General features: G+C 46.5%; 4 protein-coding genes, 1 non-coding gene and 1 pseudogene across 5 annotated transcripts; 5 read left to right on the forward strand and 1 right to left on the reverse strand.

Annotated features, from left to right (window-relative positions):
- The first annotated feature begins 1,334 nt into the window (after nucleotides 1-1,334).
- Nucleotides 1,335-3,349, forward strand: PLB1 (Similar to Lysophospholipase (Fragment)(Penicillium chrysogenum)(Ontology_term=GO:0004620,GO:0009395)(db_xref=InterPro:IPR002642,PFAM:PF01735); annotated as a pseudogene).
- A 675-nt stretch (nucleotides 3,350-4,024) lies between these two features.
- Nucleotides 4,025-4,669, forward strand: LHYA1_G003301 (uncharacterized protein; the record flags this gene model as incomplete). Its single annotated transcript, XM_031148274.1, has 3 exons — nucleotides 4,025-4,186; nucleotides 4,269-4,379; nucleotides 4,526-4,669. The coding sequence occupies 3 exons, from the start codon at nucleotides 4,025-4,027 to the stop codon at nucleotides 4,667-4,669; spliced, it is 417 nt and encodes a 138-aa protein (XP_031007051.1).
- Nucleotides 4,670-4,881: 212 nt separating this feature from the next.
- LHYA1_G003302 lies at nucleotides 4,882-5,006 on the reverse strand. Its single transcript has one exon. It is a non-coding gene; the product is annotated as a tRNA-Trp (tRNA).
- A 3,996-nt stretch (nucleotides 5,007-9,002) lies between these two features.
- Nucleotides 9,003-9,642, forward strand: YPL225W (PBDC1-like protein; the record flags this gene model as incomplete). The annotated part of the gene is made up of 4 exons (XM_031148275.1): nucleotides 9,003-9,059; nucleotides 9,119-9,143; nucleotides 9,203-9,487; nucleotides 9,536-9,642. 4 exons carry the CDS (start codon nucleotides 9,003-9,005, stop codon nucleotides 9,640-9,642), a joined length of 474 nt encoding a protein of 157 aa, XP_031007019.1.
- Nucleotides 9,643-10,353: 711 nt separating this feature from the next.
- Nucleotides 10,354-14,799, forward strand: ABCB6 (ABC transporter B family member; the record flags this gene model as incomplete). The annotated part of the gene is given in 4 exon segments (XM_031148276.1): nucleotides 10,354-10,901; nucleotides 10,951-11,635; nucleotides 11,652-14,733; nucleotides 14,771-14,799. The coding sequence occupies 4 exon segments, from the start codon at nucleotides 10,354-10,356 to the stop codon at nucleotides 14,797-14,799; spliced, it is 4,344 nt and encodes a 1,447-aa protein (XP_031007020.1).
- A 226-nt stretch (nucleotides 14,800-15,025) lies between these two features.
- On the forward strand, nucleotides 15,026-15,903 carry LHYA1_G003305 (uncharacterized protein; the record flags this gene model as incomplete). The annotated part of the gene is made up of 3 exons (XM_031148277.1): nucleotides 15,026-15,327; nucleotides 15,478-15,484; nucleotides 15,886-15,903. 3 exons carry the CDS (start codon nucleotides 15,026-15,028, stop codon nucleotides 15,901-15,903), a joined length of 327 nt encoding a protein of 108 aa, XP_031007052.1.
- Nucleotides 15,904-15,922: the final 19 nt, after the last annotated feature.

The following is a 15,922-nucleotide window of genomic DNA, read 5'->3' on the forward strand; positions in this document are numbered from 1 at the left end:
CAAGATTGAAAACCCGAAGATGACTACGGTTACGGTATACGTCGTACGGTAGATGGAATACTACTATAAAGAGTAACCTAACGGCTACCGGCTACCTACTGGTTACGCTACGCTACTTTGTACGTAGAGCTGACTGCATCTGACTGGGCTGAACTTCTAAAATAGCAACTTCGGGATGGAATCAATACCCCGTAGAATTAGCATAGCCAAACAATAATGTCACACGCTTCTCATGGATCAAAAAGAGGGCGGTGAGTTGATCGCGTGCTCATAATGGAATTGAAAATCGTAAAATAGAATACCTAGAAGTTCAAAGTTCCAAATGCATACAAGTACGTAGAACTAATCGATAAACCCCACGTCACAAGTCACGGCGCGGGGCGAGCGTCTCATCAACGCCTCCGTGTACGAAGTAGATATACGAAGTTTACGAAGTAACGCAAGGTCACCCAAACACAAACACAGAAATCTGCATCAATAGACGACGATTAATCGTTGATTATCTTGTTCATTGGTTTATACTTTTGGCTTTAAGTTCTCATATAATAATGTGATAAGTAGGGCGGTCATGAGTTATAATGAATTATAATTATGATCTACCTACAGTACAGTAGGTACTCACAGTATTACCCGTTTAGGATTGTTACCACGCCGCTTCCCACGGCTAAGATGTTCCATCCTCCGCGTTTGGAAATGCTGCGCCATGGGGCCGGGCATAAGATTGCACAAAGCTGCGCATAACGGCATATCTTTTCTAATTATATGGTCCCGTCGACCAATCAAAAGGGCGTCTCCGCCGTAAGCTGCAGCGGAAAACATGCTAACCCCTCTCAGCCGCCGCGCCTTGCCCAAGTCAGCCCTACTCACGAACATAGATACCTCCGTAAAAATCCTACATATAGCTGACGAGGAGCCTTGCTGACCTCGAGGAAGAGGGGGAGGAAGAAGAAGAAGAAGAAGACGAAGACGAAGAATATATCTTCACAGATCCATTTCTACAGACAAATACAGATAGCATTCGGCCTTACGGAGCACAGTTCTCTACGCGTGAACTTGCTAGGATCAATTGCAGCCACCCTGACGATCTCCCGCCAGCACAGCACACAGCGTCCATCTCCATCTCTCTCTCTCCACTAAAATAAGACCGAATTACCCGGCACCAGAAGGATCAGCGTCATCAATTGGATTCACCGACCACACTGTCTCTCTCTCTCACTCAAGCCATTCCATTTCACAACCCTCATTAAACCTCTTCTTTTGTACATTCTTGCCATATTATCTTCATTCACCCAGTCGGCGCACACTTGGGGCGTTGCTCTGTCATAGGCTTCATCATGAGGGGGCTAGTTACTGTTCTCGCGTCAGCCGCATCCCTAAATTTATGCCATGGTAACTATTTCCAATAACACCCTCAAACTTTTGGTCGCATGCTAACCCGTCTTCAGGATCAATCGTTCTTCCTCGAGATGCATCACCAGAGGTATTAGTTGCTGAAGCTCTTGCCGCCCCAATTATTGTCGCAGAGCGTGCTTTACCAAATTCCCCATCCGGAGGATACGCCCCTGCATCCGTCGATTGCCCGTCGACAAGACCAACACTCAGAGAAGCGAACTCACTCTCACAGAGCGAAGTATCATGGCTAGAGAAGCGAAGGAACAACACCGTTGTACCCATGCAGACATGGCTCTCCAGGATGAACATCTCCGGTTTCGATGCCACCTCGTACATCAACAGCATTAAGGACAATGCAACTGCGCTCCCGAATATTGGTATCGCAGTATCAGGAGGAGGCTATCGGGCTTTGATGAATGGGGCTGGATTTATTGCTGCGTCGGACAACCGTACAAACAATGCAACCAACACTGGCCAAATTGGTGGTCTCCTTCAAGCCACAACATACCTTGCTGGTCTGTCTGGTGGTGGATGGCTCGTTGGTTCAATCTACAGCAACAACTTCAGCTCCGTGGAGGATCTCCGAGACGGTAGCAAGGGCTCGTCCGTTTGGCAATTTGGAAACTCCATCTTCGAGGGACCCGACAATGACGGCATTCAAGTCTTAAGCAGTGTAGAGTACTTCCATGACATTGTAGATGAGGTCAGCGATAAGCAAGATGCTGGTTTCAACGCATCCATCACCGATTACTGGGGCCGTGCTCTATCTTATCAGCTTGTCAATGCCACAAATGGAGGACCTCAGTATACCTTCTCGTCAATCGCTCAGGAGCCCAACTTCATGAATGGAGATACCCCATTCCCGTTCCTTGTCACGGATGAGAGGACGCCAAACACGGCCATTGTATCCTTGAACTCGACCGTCTACGAGATCAACCCTTTTGAAATGGGTTCTTGGGATCCTACCACCTACGCAATGGTGCCACTCCAGTATGTCGGATCTAACTTCAGTGCCGGGTCCATTCCAAGCAATGAGAAGTGCATTGAAGGTTTTGACCAAGTCGGTTACATGATGGGCACTTCTTCGACCCTCTTTAACCAATTTCTCCTCCAAATCAACGCTACCTCTATCCCAAGTTTCGTCCGAGACATCTTCACCAATATTCTCACAGATCTAGGTGAAGATAATAACGACATTGCACAATGGGACCCAAATCCATTCTACCACTTCAATAACGACACTAACCGTAACGCCAACTCCACCCAGCTTACCCTAGTCGACGGCGGTGAAGATGGCCAAAATGTGCCCCTCTACCCACTCATCCAACCCCAACGCCACGTCGATGTAATCTTCGCCGTCGACTCGTCCGCCGATACCGACCTAAACTGGCCCAACGGCACCGCATTGATCGCAACCTACCAGCGCTCTCTCAACAACACCATCCAAAATAACACCGCCTTCCCTTCCATCCCCGATGCGAACACTTTTGTCAACCTAGGCCTGAATACCCGCCCCACCTTCTTCGGCTGCAATGCCTCAAACATGACCGGCGACGCCCCTCTCATTGTCTACATACCCAACTCACCGTACATATTCCATTCCAACGTTTCCACATTTGACCCAAGCTACGACAGCGCCGAGAAAATTGCCATTATTGAGAACGGTTACGACGTTGCTACTATGGGCAACGGTACTCTCGATAAAGAATGGCCTACTTGCATGGCCTGCGCAGTCCTTAGCCGTAGTTTAGGTCGTACAAATACTGCAGTCCCTGCTGCTTGCACTACCTGCTTCGATCGTTATTGCTGGAACGGCACCACAGACGCGAGCACGCCTGGTAACTACACGCCTGCGTTCAAGATTGCGGAGCTGAGTGCTGCGAGTAGTGCGGGGGTAGCGAAGATGGGGATCTATGTCGCTGCATTTACCGCGGCGTTTGTTGTTATGCTTGCATAGATGAACATTGGAAAGTTGTCTTAGATTGTATATATTAGGGCTGGATATGGGGAAGAAAAAATTGTATGTAATGTGTGCATTTTGGGGGCATTGACATTGGATTAGACGACAGCGCATGCTTGCTTTTCACGTAGACAATGAAAGAATTCTTATGAGCCTTATTATTATTCTAATGCTTTCTTTCTGTCCTTTAAACCGTCCTAACTCCGTTCCGTTTACACGGAAGTTTATTAGTCCACGTCGGACTCGCACTCGCTTAACTTAAGCACGTAGCGGCTTACCCCTTTCCCTTTTAACTGGTGGTGAACACATGTAACACCACACCACTATAGCATGGTGGCAATGGAACATCATTATACACATTGAACGCCAATTCAAATTGGATCAATCAGCTCCCGGGATTCCTTCCTAGAAAAGCGAATGCGAAGAGTCGCCAAGAATTACATCTCCTGTCCTCTCTACCTTACGCCCTTAACCAGCCTTGCCTTGTCTTCCCCAAGTTCTGTGTAAACATATAAATAGCATGAACGATCTCCCTCTCCCAATACCTAATTTCTCGAACTATATAAGAACACAATTCAACTCAATACACCTCAGCTAAACACGACTTCAACTCAACACCACATACACCACATCACTACACTATATCACATCACGAAATATATCAACTCCAACATGTCAGCAACAACATCAACCAAACAAGTAAAACTCACCATCCTGATCAAAAAACTCGACACCCTGAGTACAGAGGAATTCCACCACTACTGGCGCGTCGAGCATCCCAAAGCCTGGTTATCAGTCGCTATCGTGAAAGCTAATGTTTTGAAATATTCTCAGGTGTGTATACCCCTCTCCTATCCTATTCTCCAATCTCGCCAGAAAGCAAGTACGTTTATTAATACAAGGTGCAATAATATAGTTTCATGTTAATAATCCCGTAACGGAGGACTTGAAAACCAAAGGTCTGCCGATGGCGGGGTACGATGGCGGGGTTAATATTTACGCGGGGAGCGTGGAGGAATTGATGGCTGTGAGTTTTCCCTCCTTCCTACTTACTTCTCCCTCCTTTCCCTTCCTTTCCTTTCGCGGCAGCCCCGAGGATAGAGGAGAATATTAAAAAGAATGGGGATGCGTTCATTAATAGGATTTAATAATACTAACTATTATATCGCGTAGGTATTTCAAGATGAAGAATACCTAAGAGTTGTAGTTCCGGATGAAGAGAAGTTCCTGAAACGAAGTGAGGGGATTATGATGCTAGGCTGGGAGGATGTCGTTTGGGTTGATGGGAAGGAGATTCCTGCTTCTTCTGATGCTTGAGTATGTTGGTAGTAAAGCGGGGTTTGGATCAGAGGGTTGGAATTCTCGTTTATAGTATAATTTGACCTCAAATCTAAGATTCTTGATTACAATCATCACCTAAATCTTTGATGTATCTTACTATACTAGCTACTGTATTGTTATCCATATACTTAAACCCTTAAGAAGCAAAAAAGCACCAAAAAATTCAACTTTCTTAGTGATATAGGAATTGAACCACACCTGATTCGAACAGATACTATTATAGTTATTAGAAAAAGAGCTATAATTGTATAGATGGTTTGCACGTACACCTTTCGATCTGGAATCGAACGCGCTACCGTTGCGCCAGCAGTCCGTCCTTAGATAACGGTTATTATCATGATTTGCCTTATTTCACTATATTATTCTCGTGCGTGCTTCTTAGGTAGGAGGCCACTTTTATACTTAGTGTAACGAATCAACGAAAGCGCAGCGCACCCCACTTCGTTTCTAGTACGAAGGAAACACCATGATTTGAAATAGATCAGGTCTCTGAAATGAATTACACGACGCAGAAGTATTGTCTTTCACTACTGCTAGTGACAACATTCTCAAAACCATAGCATCCACCCATTCTGAAGAAAACATTGACCCAAACGCTTCATACAGTACCTCCGTAGAAGATGCACACCGCCTCAAGATTTTCCTTGCGTTCAAGATATTCTATCTAGACTATAACGATCCTCACTACCCACAGGGGCCACAAATGATGCATTCCTCTCTCATCTTCGTCCACAGTCGAAGCAGTCGACTCAAGCTTCATCGTCATCACGGCCCCGGAATCTATTCATAAAAAAAGTTGAAACCTTATGCCTTACACTTCCACTATCACGTGCGTTCCCACTCTTCTTGCCGCGGTCGCGTCCCTGTTCTTCTTTTCGATGATTGGCGAAACTTGTTACAGGGCGTTTAGGGGGGCTTCGAGGAACAATTGGGATTTGTGAATGTATTGATCCCATGGAATTAGATCTCACCAGTGGATTATCTGTGAGTTCTGGGCTACGAAGCGCCTCAACTGCTCGAAGGAATGCGGGATCTCGTTCGTTCCGTGCGTTGAGACGATTTGGGGTAAGTGCTCTTGAGCTTGCTGACGGTGTCTGAGAAGGTGCTTGGGAAAGTGTGGGGCTCAGGTTTCCATGTGAGGTTGATCTTGGAGTAGCAGGCACATATGGCATTGTTGTAATCTTACTTGGAGATATAGTGACGGTCATACTGTCAAAACGGGCCGGTGGAGTTGTCGAGCCTAGGAGCCCCTGGTATTCTCTTGCATGGTCTGAAGTCACTGTATGATCTTGTACCTCCTCCTCCACTTGATCCTCTCCCTCCGGTCTAAAGCCCACTGATAGGGTATAGGCAGAATACACGGAAGATGTCCTGCTAATGCCAATCTCGACTTCTTCGGTAAAGCTTTTACTCCTAGGCACTTCCAAAAGACTGATACCGAGCCCCAAAGCTTCTATCTCAGGCTCGTCCGGAATGGTGGATGAGAAGCTAACCCTTCGCTGAGCTGGAGAAGAAGGAGGAATTGTTGATGAGAAACTAGCGTGTTGATCTTGTGGGATGAAATTAGACACTGCAGATTCGAAGCTGTTTGTTGGCCCATGCTGGCAGGGAGTTGGGGCCATCGAGGTCGTCGAGGCAAATCTATTGGTCACATATTCAAATGGTGAAGGCCAAGCAGGTTCAACTGGTGTAGTGTATGGCTCCGAACTCCGGCATGCCGCTGATAGTAATGCATGTGTGTACTCTAGAGGGAAACCGGCGACTCTTAATATCTTGAGAATGCCTTGAAGTGTGCAGAAAGCGTCAACGATCTGTATAGGAGTTTCGGTCAGATACGGAACTATATCTCAAGCGGTCAGTAATTCCTCTCCACAGGTAGATGCATATGAGTGAAGAATTGAAGTACATGGGCTCATACCGAACTTGCTAGTAGACTGGGGGGGCTGATAGGGATGATGATTACTCTCGTAGCATCTGCAGAAGAGGTTCAATTCAGCCACTGTCGTAGATTCTTCTCGTCGAAGGAGACCGGCTATAATGTCCAGCAATAACGGCTCAATCTTACTCTTATTATAAACATAGTCTGTCCCAGGCTTCACGCACCCCCCAGCCAACTTCGTGAAGTCGAGTTCGACAGTGAGGAATTGAATGATTCCAAGAAAGCTCTGGAGCCAGACGTGGGATGAGGGAGATAACTTCGGACCGCTGAACGCATTCAAGGTGACATGGAAATGGTAGTTGGTCCAGAAATAGCTCAGCAGGTCCTTCCGAATCGCAGTGAATGCACTAAGCCCGCCCACGAGATCACCTAAAACGTCCCAAGGGCACGCAAAAAAGTCTTGATCAAAGACTCCCTCGATCGCAAACCGTGGAGAGAGAGAGATTTTCCGGTGTTCTTTTGGAAAGCACAGCTTATAAATGCTCTGTTGTACGCTTCTGGGTAGCTTGTGTAAGTGAAACTTCGGGTTGACGCCGTTGCATACGTATGGCTCTTCCCGGAAAAGAATGGCAAGTTCGGTGTTGTCTGCGACCGCAATAAGATCTACATTCTGGTCAAGTGGCAACTTAGATGAAACGTACTTCTGGTTTCCTGGAGAACGGGTTGCTTCAGGTGTAGTGTCGATGCGGATGATTTCAGGTCTGCCTTTGAGCTTGGCTTTAGATTCAGACTTGGACTTGGACTCTTTACTGAGTTTCAATTTCAACATGGGCTTGGCGGCAATGAGAGACGACCTTCGAGATGCCGGCGAACTTTTGTCTGCGGCATTTGGCAGGATGGGAAAGCTTGACGATATGCTGGGAGAGAAGCTGGTCCTTGTGTTCAACTGGAAGGGGTGGCGGTCAAGATTCTGAGGAGCCAATTCCACTGCATTATCGTCAGAAACACGGCTGGATCACGATGGGATCGATCAAATCAAGGAGGCAACAGAAAGGGGCATACTTTTGTGCGGGCTTGGGGTGATGAGGTCGCTCGATGTGCCATAGATTACTGGCATGGAAAACATGTTGACGGAAGGAGGGAAGGAGGGAAGGTGCGGGGTGGTTGGTTCAAATTCGGACCGGTGGGTTCTTCAACATTTGCGCCTTCCTTCACCGCTGGCCTCACTTTGCTGCAAATCTCCTTTGCTCTCCTCTTGTGTCTTTTCTTGTCCTGTCCTGTCCTGTCATTTATGGTGTTGGCTGGGAAACAACAAGGAAGTGCTCCACCGTTCGTGTACAGTTACCCTGCCCAGACGACAGAGGGTGTGAATTCTAATTAGAGGGGGAAATGTGCATCGGGGATGAGCAGAACCACGGAGCTCTACTGTACACACATTCGAGGTTTGGGGACACTATATCCGTGTAGGCACAATTGAGGAAGGATGGATGGCTTCTGAGTTGAGAGCTCTTTCATATCCAGGCCAATCTCATTGAAGCCATTCACTTACCACTTCTCAATTCACATCATCCATCGTAGGCAAGAATCTTGTCAAAGTACATTCCACTATTTAGTACGAGCATATTCTCGGAGCATTGAAATAATTGCCTAATAACAACATATACAACAATCGCAAATAAGAAGGGGATGCAATCAGACGGAAGGGGGAGGACGATATTCAGTGGCGACCCTTCTTTCCAGACTGTTCAGGACCGGAAGATGACTACATGGTGTAATGGTATAATACGGCCAGAAGTTGAAGTATTGGTTGGCCCTGGGACTAAAGAGTAAGAGCAGTTGATATGTTGTAAGCGGCGTAGTAAGGCAGGCAACACAAATTCATCAATCAAGGCTACGAAGAATACAGTATGTGCAAGCAGATTCTCCGACTATTTTGTATAGTAAATGCAAACAAAGATGCAGACAGGAGATGCAGAATGGCAGTGCTTTCAGAGAAACGACACTCAATAAAGTTAGCTGGAAAGGATTTTACATGGCAGAAGACGCCTTTGATAACGAGCATCCCTGGGTAATCAATAGCATCTTTGTCTCCATATAGCTGTATCTGTCACTTTCTATCTTGTTGCTGGCTGGATATCCAGTCATTATTCGGATAATGAAGACTGAGGAAGGAATGAAGTCAGCAGCCGATGCAAAAGCGGTCGCATCGGAATAATGGTTTTTCCGTTCCGTACAGTAGTGAGGTGAGTCCGTCCCTCGAAATCGATGGGCCAATTTCGAATTTCTCAAAATTCCTATAAACCTACCCCCCGCCGATCTACTTCCTGCCATACCAAAAGAGTTGTTATTCTTGATACTACAAAGAGTTGTATATTTCCAAAATTCTCCAGCCCACCCAACTTGCCATACTTTCCATCACACCGGGACACCATGTCTGTGGCAGCACCTTCCACTTTCAACCCCGAGGAGGCGGACAACTTCGAGGATGTAGGCTTTTCCCTTCCCCAGACAATCTTGATCAGAACACATTACTGACGCTTTTGTAGATTGAGAAGCAATTTGCTGTCAAAGGTTTGAACAATCCCCTTGCAAGACTCCCAATTTTACCCCGCCACTGACCCCGCGATTAGTCGTTCAACACATGTCCACATACTGGGCAATTCTCGAAAAGGTACCTGGCTCGAAACTCCGGCTCACAAAAATGGACGATGATATCTACGAGCATCTAAAGACAGATTTCCCCGAGTTCGATCCCGCAAAGACCATCGACGAGGACGAGATGAAGAGCAAAACCGGCAAGGAGCGGTGGCGCAAGTTTATGATGGCTTACGAAAAAAAAGTCGAAGATTACAACTTTGGCACAATGATGAGAGGGAATCCGAAGTGGGAGTATGGAAAGGATGAAACTATATTTGGTAGGTGCCAATTCCTTGCCAGGGCGATACCGCTAACAGCAGAACCAGTCCCTCGAATGCAGTTTTATGCTATCGAAATCGCGAGAAATCGGAGCGGCCTGAACGATTGGATTTACGAGAACAACCAGAAAGAACAAACTGAGGCAAAAGCTTAAGAAGGATGGCGAAGAGTCGTGATGTCTTGATATCTCTGGCGAACGAAAACTTATGTATCATATTGCCCGCGGGCTCGATACAAGGATGAACACGATCAGGTCAACGGTCTCGAGCACTTAGATGTTTGCGCGCCGATTCCTAATCATCTAGTCGGCTCATGTTAACGGATCCGGGTCCACAGCGGAATGCAATCCCATAGCCCATCAATTCAAGATGGAATTCGACCCCGGGGTTTAGAATCGAGTTGATTTTCAATTTAATACAATGAATGATATTATGCGGATCTGTGATAAGCCATGGTCGCTATTTCCTTGCGGTCCTAGATGTTTTGTTTTCGTGTGCTTTATATCTCGTACTAAACGAGGGGGAGTCTTCGCATTTTCCTTTCATGATTATTTGGTCAAGTTGCTCCAAGGCGGGTGAATATGGAGATCCAAGTTCAGCAGTACTATATCGGTGCTCAAATTTTACCGATAATTCTTTGTCTCTAAATTTCCCCCCTTCGCATTCTTCGTTTCCGAGAACAATACGAAGAAAACTCGCGAAGACAATCAACACCCCATGCAAGCTATTATTTACCTTCATATTATTTCCCCTGTTGGATATTTTCTTGCCTCTCGCAACGCCTTTCAAGATGTCTTTATCTACGTTTGGTATATTCATTGGCGATCTTTGCGCAGACACACTTTCGAAAATTTCCATTCCACGCCATGTCTATCTTCAAACTCTCCTCTGAGAGCTTTGAGAACTTTGAGCAATACCTAAATGCGTCTTCTCTCTCGATGCCGGCAAGCCCCACCACCTCTCAGCAGAGTAACTACGAGCTCCAACTTCTGGGTACTCAAAATGGCGAAAACCAGACGCCGGCGTCGTGGCGTTCTTTATTTGCATTTACGAATCGGCAGCACACAGGATACCTTGTACTTTCACTTATCTCGTCAATTGGAGCTGGAATCCCACAACCTACATCCGCCATCTTCTATGGTTACATTTTTTCCGACTTGGCGCAATATGGATCAGGTAATGCCACTGGCAAAGATACTCTGAATAACATCTCAATATGGTGCATAGCGTTGACGGTTGTGGGGGTGGTGGCTTGGGTTCTCCAAGGCGGATCTCTTTCTTCGTGGATGATATTTGGAGAAGTTCAGGCAAAGACTGTTCGCCAAGCGATGTTCGAGGGAATGCTGGAGAAAGACATGGAGTGGTATGACCTCCGCGAAGATGGCGTTGCCTCGCTTCTAGTTCGCATTCATACGTAGGTGTTCATCCACTAGAAGACACGTTTTTCCCTAAACCATTCCCAGGCAAACTAGGGAATTACAACTAGCCATTTCACAGCCTCTTGGTTTTCTATGTACGGAGTTCATAGGGTCTCTTATTGCGCTCGGTATCGCGTTGTACTTTTCATGGAAAGTTACTCTTGTCGTCGTCGCAACCTTCCCGGTCATGGCCTTGTGCTTATCACTAGCCACACGAAGCCTAGGGCCAGCCATAGAAGCACAGAAGAGAGAGCTCACGAAAGCATCTAAATACGCCAACACTGCAATGACATCCATCAATACAGTCAAAGCTTTCAACGGACAGGAGCAAGAGGTATGGCAATACTACGAAACCATTAAATTAGCTGCAGCGAAATATCTGATTCAAGCACGGGTCAACGCGCTTCAATTTGGGATAACCAAGTTTGCAATGATTGGTATATTCCTCCAAGGGTTCTGGTTTGGCCTGATCCTCGTTCGCCAAGGATTGGACCCTGGCCGTGTGCTTACAGCCTTTTACGCCTGTCTTTTCTCCGTTCAAGCCGTCGAGATCATTCTACCCCAATGGCTTGTTCTCACCAAGGGTATGTCCGCTGCTCATACATTAAAGTCTATCATGATCCAGATGCAGGATGGCCGAGAAACCACCAACATGACTGGTTGCATAAAGCCAACTGCTTGTATCGGAGATATTGAAGTAAATGAGGTCAGTTACAAAGTCCATTTCCGTGTAAATCGCTCATCAGACGCAGGTGTCGTTCGCATATCCGTCAAATCCTCGACAAGACACATTAATTCAGGCTAATTTATTCTTCCCTTCTGGAGAGACCACCTTTGTTGTTGGCAAAAGTGGATCTGGAAAGACAACGTTGGGGAATCTGCTCATGAAGTACTACGAGACAGCTAGGGGAGAAATTTTTATCGATGGACGATCAATCAAATCACTTGATACACACTGGTTGCGTCAAAATATCACCTTGGTCCCACAAGAAAGTGTCTTGTTCAACGAAACTGTGTTTCAAAATATTGCCTTCGGAAGACGCGATGATGCTACTCGAGAGGATGTCCTCGAAGCAGCTGAAACAGCAGACCTGCATCAGACTTTGACGGCTCTCCCACATGGTCTTGACACTGTAGTAGGAATGAATGGCAAATCATTGAGTGGTGGACAGCAACAGCGGGTGGCAATTGCAAGAGCTCGCCTTCGAGATGCTCCGATCCTGATCCTAGATGAATCTACCAGCGCTCTCGACTATACGAGCAGAACCAGAGTGATGGAAGAATTGAGACAATGGAGGCATGGCAAAACAACCATCATTGTTACTCATGATGTGACGCAAATCTTGGACAACGATTACGTGTATGTCCTAGAAAATGGCGTTGTTGTTCAAGAAGGCTATCGTAAGAAGTTGGCCGAAAAACTTCACGGAACCTTCTCGACGTTTCTACCAACAGTCTCGCCACCTACTGTTCAAGAACCCCAGTTCGTTGAGATCCTTGATCCGAGGCGCAAATCTGAGCCATTCACACCCTCTATATCAAGCCCAGATTCGTTTACGTTCTTTGGTGAAGAAACTCAAAGTTCCCATCACGTCTCGAGATTATTTGGCATAACGGATTATACCCCAACAATCAAACCAAGTAATCGCATGTCGCTTGGTGTCGGTCTCGGAACAGCACAGGCTTACGATCTTCGAGCGGGTGAGATTTGGTCTACTCCGTTGGCTCCAGAGGAAGAGAGACTTCAATACCACGATTCTCGGCGGTCATTCGTTCCTCTACTGCCTCCTAAACCTATTCAGCAGTCATCAGACCTACCTCTGAGAGCTTGTTATCCGAAAATACCACCTCCAGTACCACGCAAGAACAGTGTGCCTGGTTCTTCGATTAGTCCATTCGATCCACAACCAGCCTCCGGACAAGAAACTCACCATAGGCTTACCCTTCCAGCCCGACCTACTCTACCTAGTCTCGATACTTCAGCCGGGGCCAGTGAGCTTTTTATCACTGAAGTACCTGATGTTGTACTCCCACGGAGCTCTAATAAAGGTAAAGGAAAGCGGAAAAAGACAGCAGCATCTCTAGCTCAAATTCTGGGTACGATTTGGCCGATATTGACTTGGAACGAGAAGATCATTCTTATGATTGGGTTCATTGCTGCCTTTATGGTTGCAGCCTCTACGCCAGCTTTTGCTTTTGTTTTTACAAAGCTTCTTGGTACGTTTTACCTCGTCCACAATCAATCAGCAGCAGCTCGAACCTGGGCATTGTCTCTTCTGGGTATTGCTATAATCGATGGCATATCTGCTTTCACCACGCACTTTGCTCTCGAGTATTGTGGTCAAGCATGGGTCAATTATCTTCGAGTGGAAGCAATGAAGCGGATACTGGCGCAACCCAAATATTGGTTTGACAAGAAGAGGAACTCACCAGATAAACTTAACGAATCCTTGGACAGAAATGCCGAAGAGATGCGCAATCTGATTGGCCGCTTTGCTGGTCCAATCTTCACGGTCGCCTGGATGCTGGGTATATCAGTTGTTTGGGCATGTTTGCTTTCTTGGAAGCTTACTCTTGTTGCCCTCGCCTGTGGTCCAATTATGCTGGTTCTCACCAGAACCTTTAATTGGGTAAGCAGCACATGGGAACACAAATGTAACCAAGCTTCCACAATCACCAGCAGCATCTTCACAGAGACCTTTTCTAATATCCGGGTTGTTCGCGCATTGACCTTGGAGGATTACTTTGCAGGCAAACATGACAAAGCGACCTTGGAGACATATAAAACAGGTCGATCCCGAGCAGTCTACTCCGGACTGCTCTATGGACTCACAAACTCTGCAAGCTTATTCATCACAGCCCTTGTCTTCTATTATGGCACTGTCCTTATCATTCGAGGCGAAAACGATGTTGAGCGCATCATCCAAGTCGTCAACCTTCTGCTCTTTGGAATCGGCAACTCAACAGCCATGATTTCAATGGTTCCTCAAATCAACTCATCCCGCACAACAGCAACACACATGCTCTACCTAGCAAATCTACCACTCCAAAACTCCCACGAGTCTCAAGGAAGAAGGCGTATCTCAACTCCCTTCCCAATCCAATTCAACGATCTCTCTTTCGCCTACTCAACTTCACGAGACTCCAAAACCCTTAGCAATATCAACCTCACTCTCAACGCCGGCACCTGCACCGCCTTAGTCGGCCCGTCCGGCAGTGGCAAAAGCACCATCACCTCCCTTCTCCTCGGCCTCTACCCACCATCCCCCGCCCTCCCACACCACTTGCCACCGCTCACGTTTGCCGGCGTGCCTATTACCGAGTGCAACCTCCGCACCCTTCGCTCCTTCATCGGCACCGTCCCCCAAACACCCCTCCTCTTCCCCTCTTCCATTTACGAAAACATAACCTACGGCCTCCCCGAAGGCTCGCCCTACGCCATCCTCACAGCAGCCATGCACGCTGCCGAAGACGCCGGTATCCACGACTTCATTATGACGCTGGAGCATGGTTACAACACACGCATTGGAGATGGTGGCATGGGACTTAGTGGAGGCCAAGCGCAACGTATTGCTATCGCCCGCGCGCTTGTTCGGCGGCCGAAGCTTTTGCTCCTCGATGAAGCGACGTCAGCTCTTGATGCTGTAAGTGCGGAAGCTATACGAGAGACCGTAAGGAAACTTATGGAGAGAGGGAGGGAGAGCGAGGACGGTGGGGTTGCGGTGCTTATTGTTAGTCATAATGTTGAAATGATGCGCATAGCGGATCAAGTTATTGTAGTTGAGGCCGGGTGTGTTGTGGAGGCGGGCAGTTTTGCGGAGTTGAGGGGTGGGGGTGGACGGTTCTCAAAGCTGATTGGGCTTAGTAGGAGGGATGAGGTGGTGGAGGATATGAGGGCTATGACGCCGGTGGAAGGAAGGAATAGGATGACTTGGAGAAAGGAGAGTGTTTAAGGGCGTTTAGGGTATTAGAGTTAATGTTGGGATAAGGGCTGTATCCCGACCTTTATCGATACAGTTCCTTAGGCGATTGCCCCTTCCCAATATCTTCCAAGTCCTCTTCCGAATGACCTTCACCGTCATCGTCATCGTTGCCGCCTCCTTCAGCAGATCAAGTTGATATGCGGCGTCGCCAACCAATACTAAGCTTTTCCCGCAACGATGATAGGGATGGGTCAGACATTAGGAGCTGCTTCGATGCAGAAGATAAGCTAGAGGAGACCGACGCTGATACTGAGCCGACGGATATTGATATCGGCGGATGCAATAAGGTAGACTTAGCGTGGATTGCAGGAGATGATAATGCCTATCCACTAAAATATTACCTTGATCAAGAGAATGATTCTAATGAATCCGAGGATAAAGGTGAGGATTATAGCGAGAGTAGTTTCCTCCTTAATAGGATTAAGGCGCAATTCTATTAGTATATATCTAGCATCTGCCGTCTCTTGTACTTTTACTAACTAACTCTCTTTAAATATGCTACAATTATATATAAAAGGATCCTATCTAAATAATATAGGCTATCTCTTGCTACTCTTTAAAAGCCTTCTTAATATAGATATTAAATTAGCATTAAGGTAAGAGTAGGAGGTGTCTTGCAGGTATTAAGTCGGCTAGCACCTTTAGAATATATTAGAAAGTCTTCCGGCTTATCTATAAGCAGGCAATAGGTAAGAAAATCTAGAGCTAGATAAACCGCTATATATATTAAGTAAGTAGTATTACTAGTTAGTCTGCTAAACCCTATCTGAATTGTCACGGTCCCACGTGACTAGTCATGTGATAGGGCTGACTAAGCAGCTTCCACATCAAACTCTAGCAACCTCTACTATACTTAGCTCTCTACTTTATATTTTAAGTTATATTCGCACATCTGGTTCTAGCTTATTTAAGTGTAATTATAATATTATATAAAGTCCTTTTAGCACTACTAATTATAATCTTATTCTTAGGTTTTATTTCTAAGTCTTATTTATAGTTTTATCCTAAGATATAAATTACTTCTATTTTTATTA

Source organism: Lachnellula hyalina (genome assembly GCF_007821495.1).
Source record: "Lachnellula hyalina strain CBS 185.66 chromosome Unknown contig00034, whole genome shotgun sequence".
Lineage (NCBI taxonomy): Eukaryota > Fungi > Ascomycota > Leotiomycetes > Helotiales > Lachnaceae > Lachnellula > Lachnellula hyalina.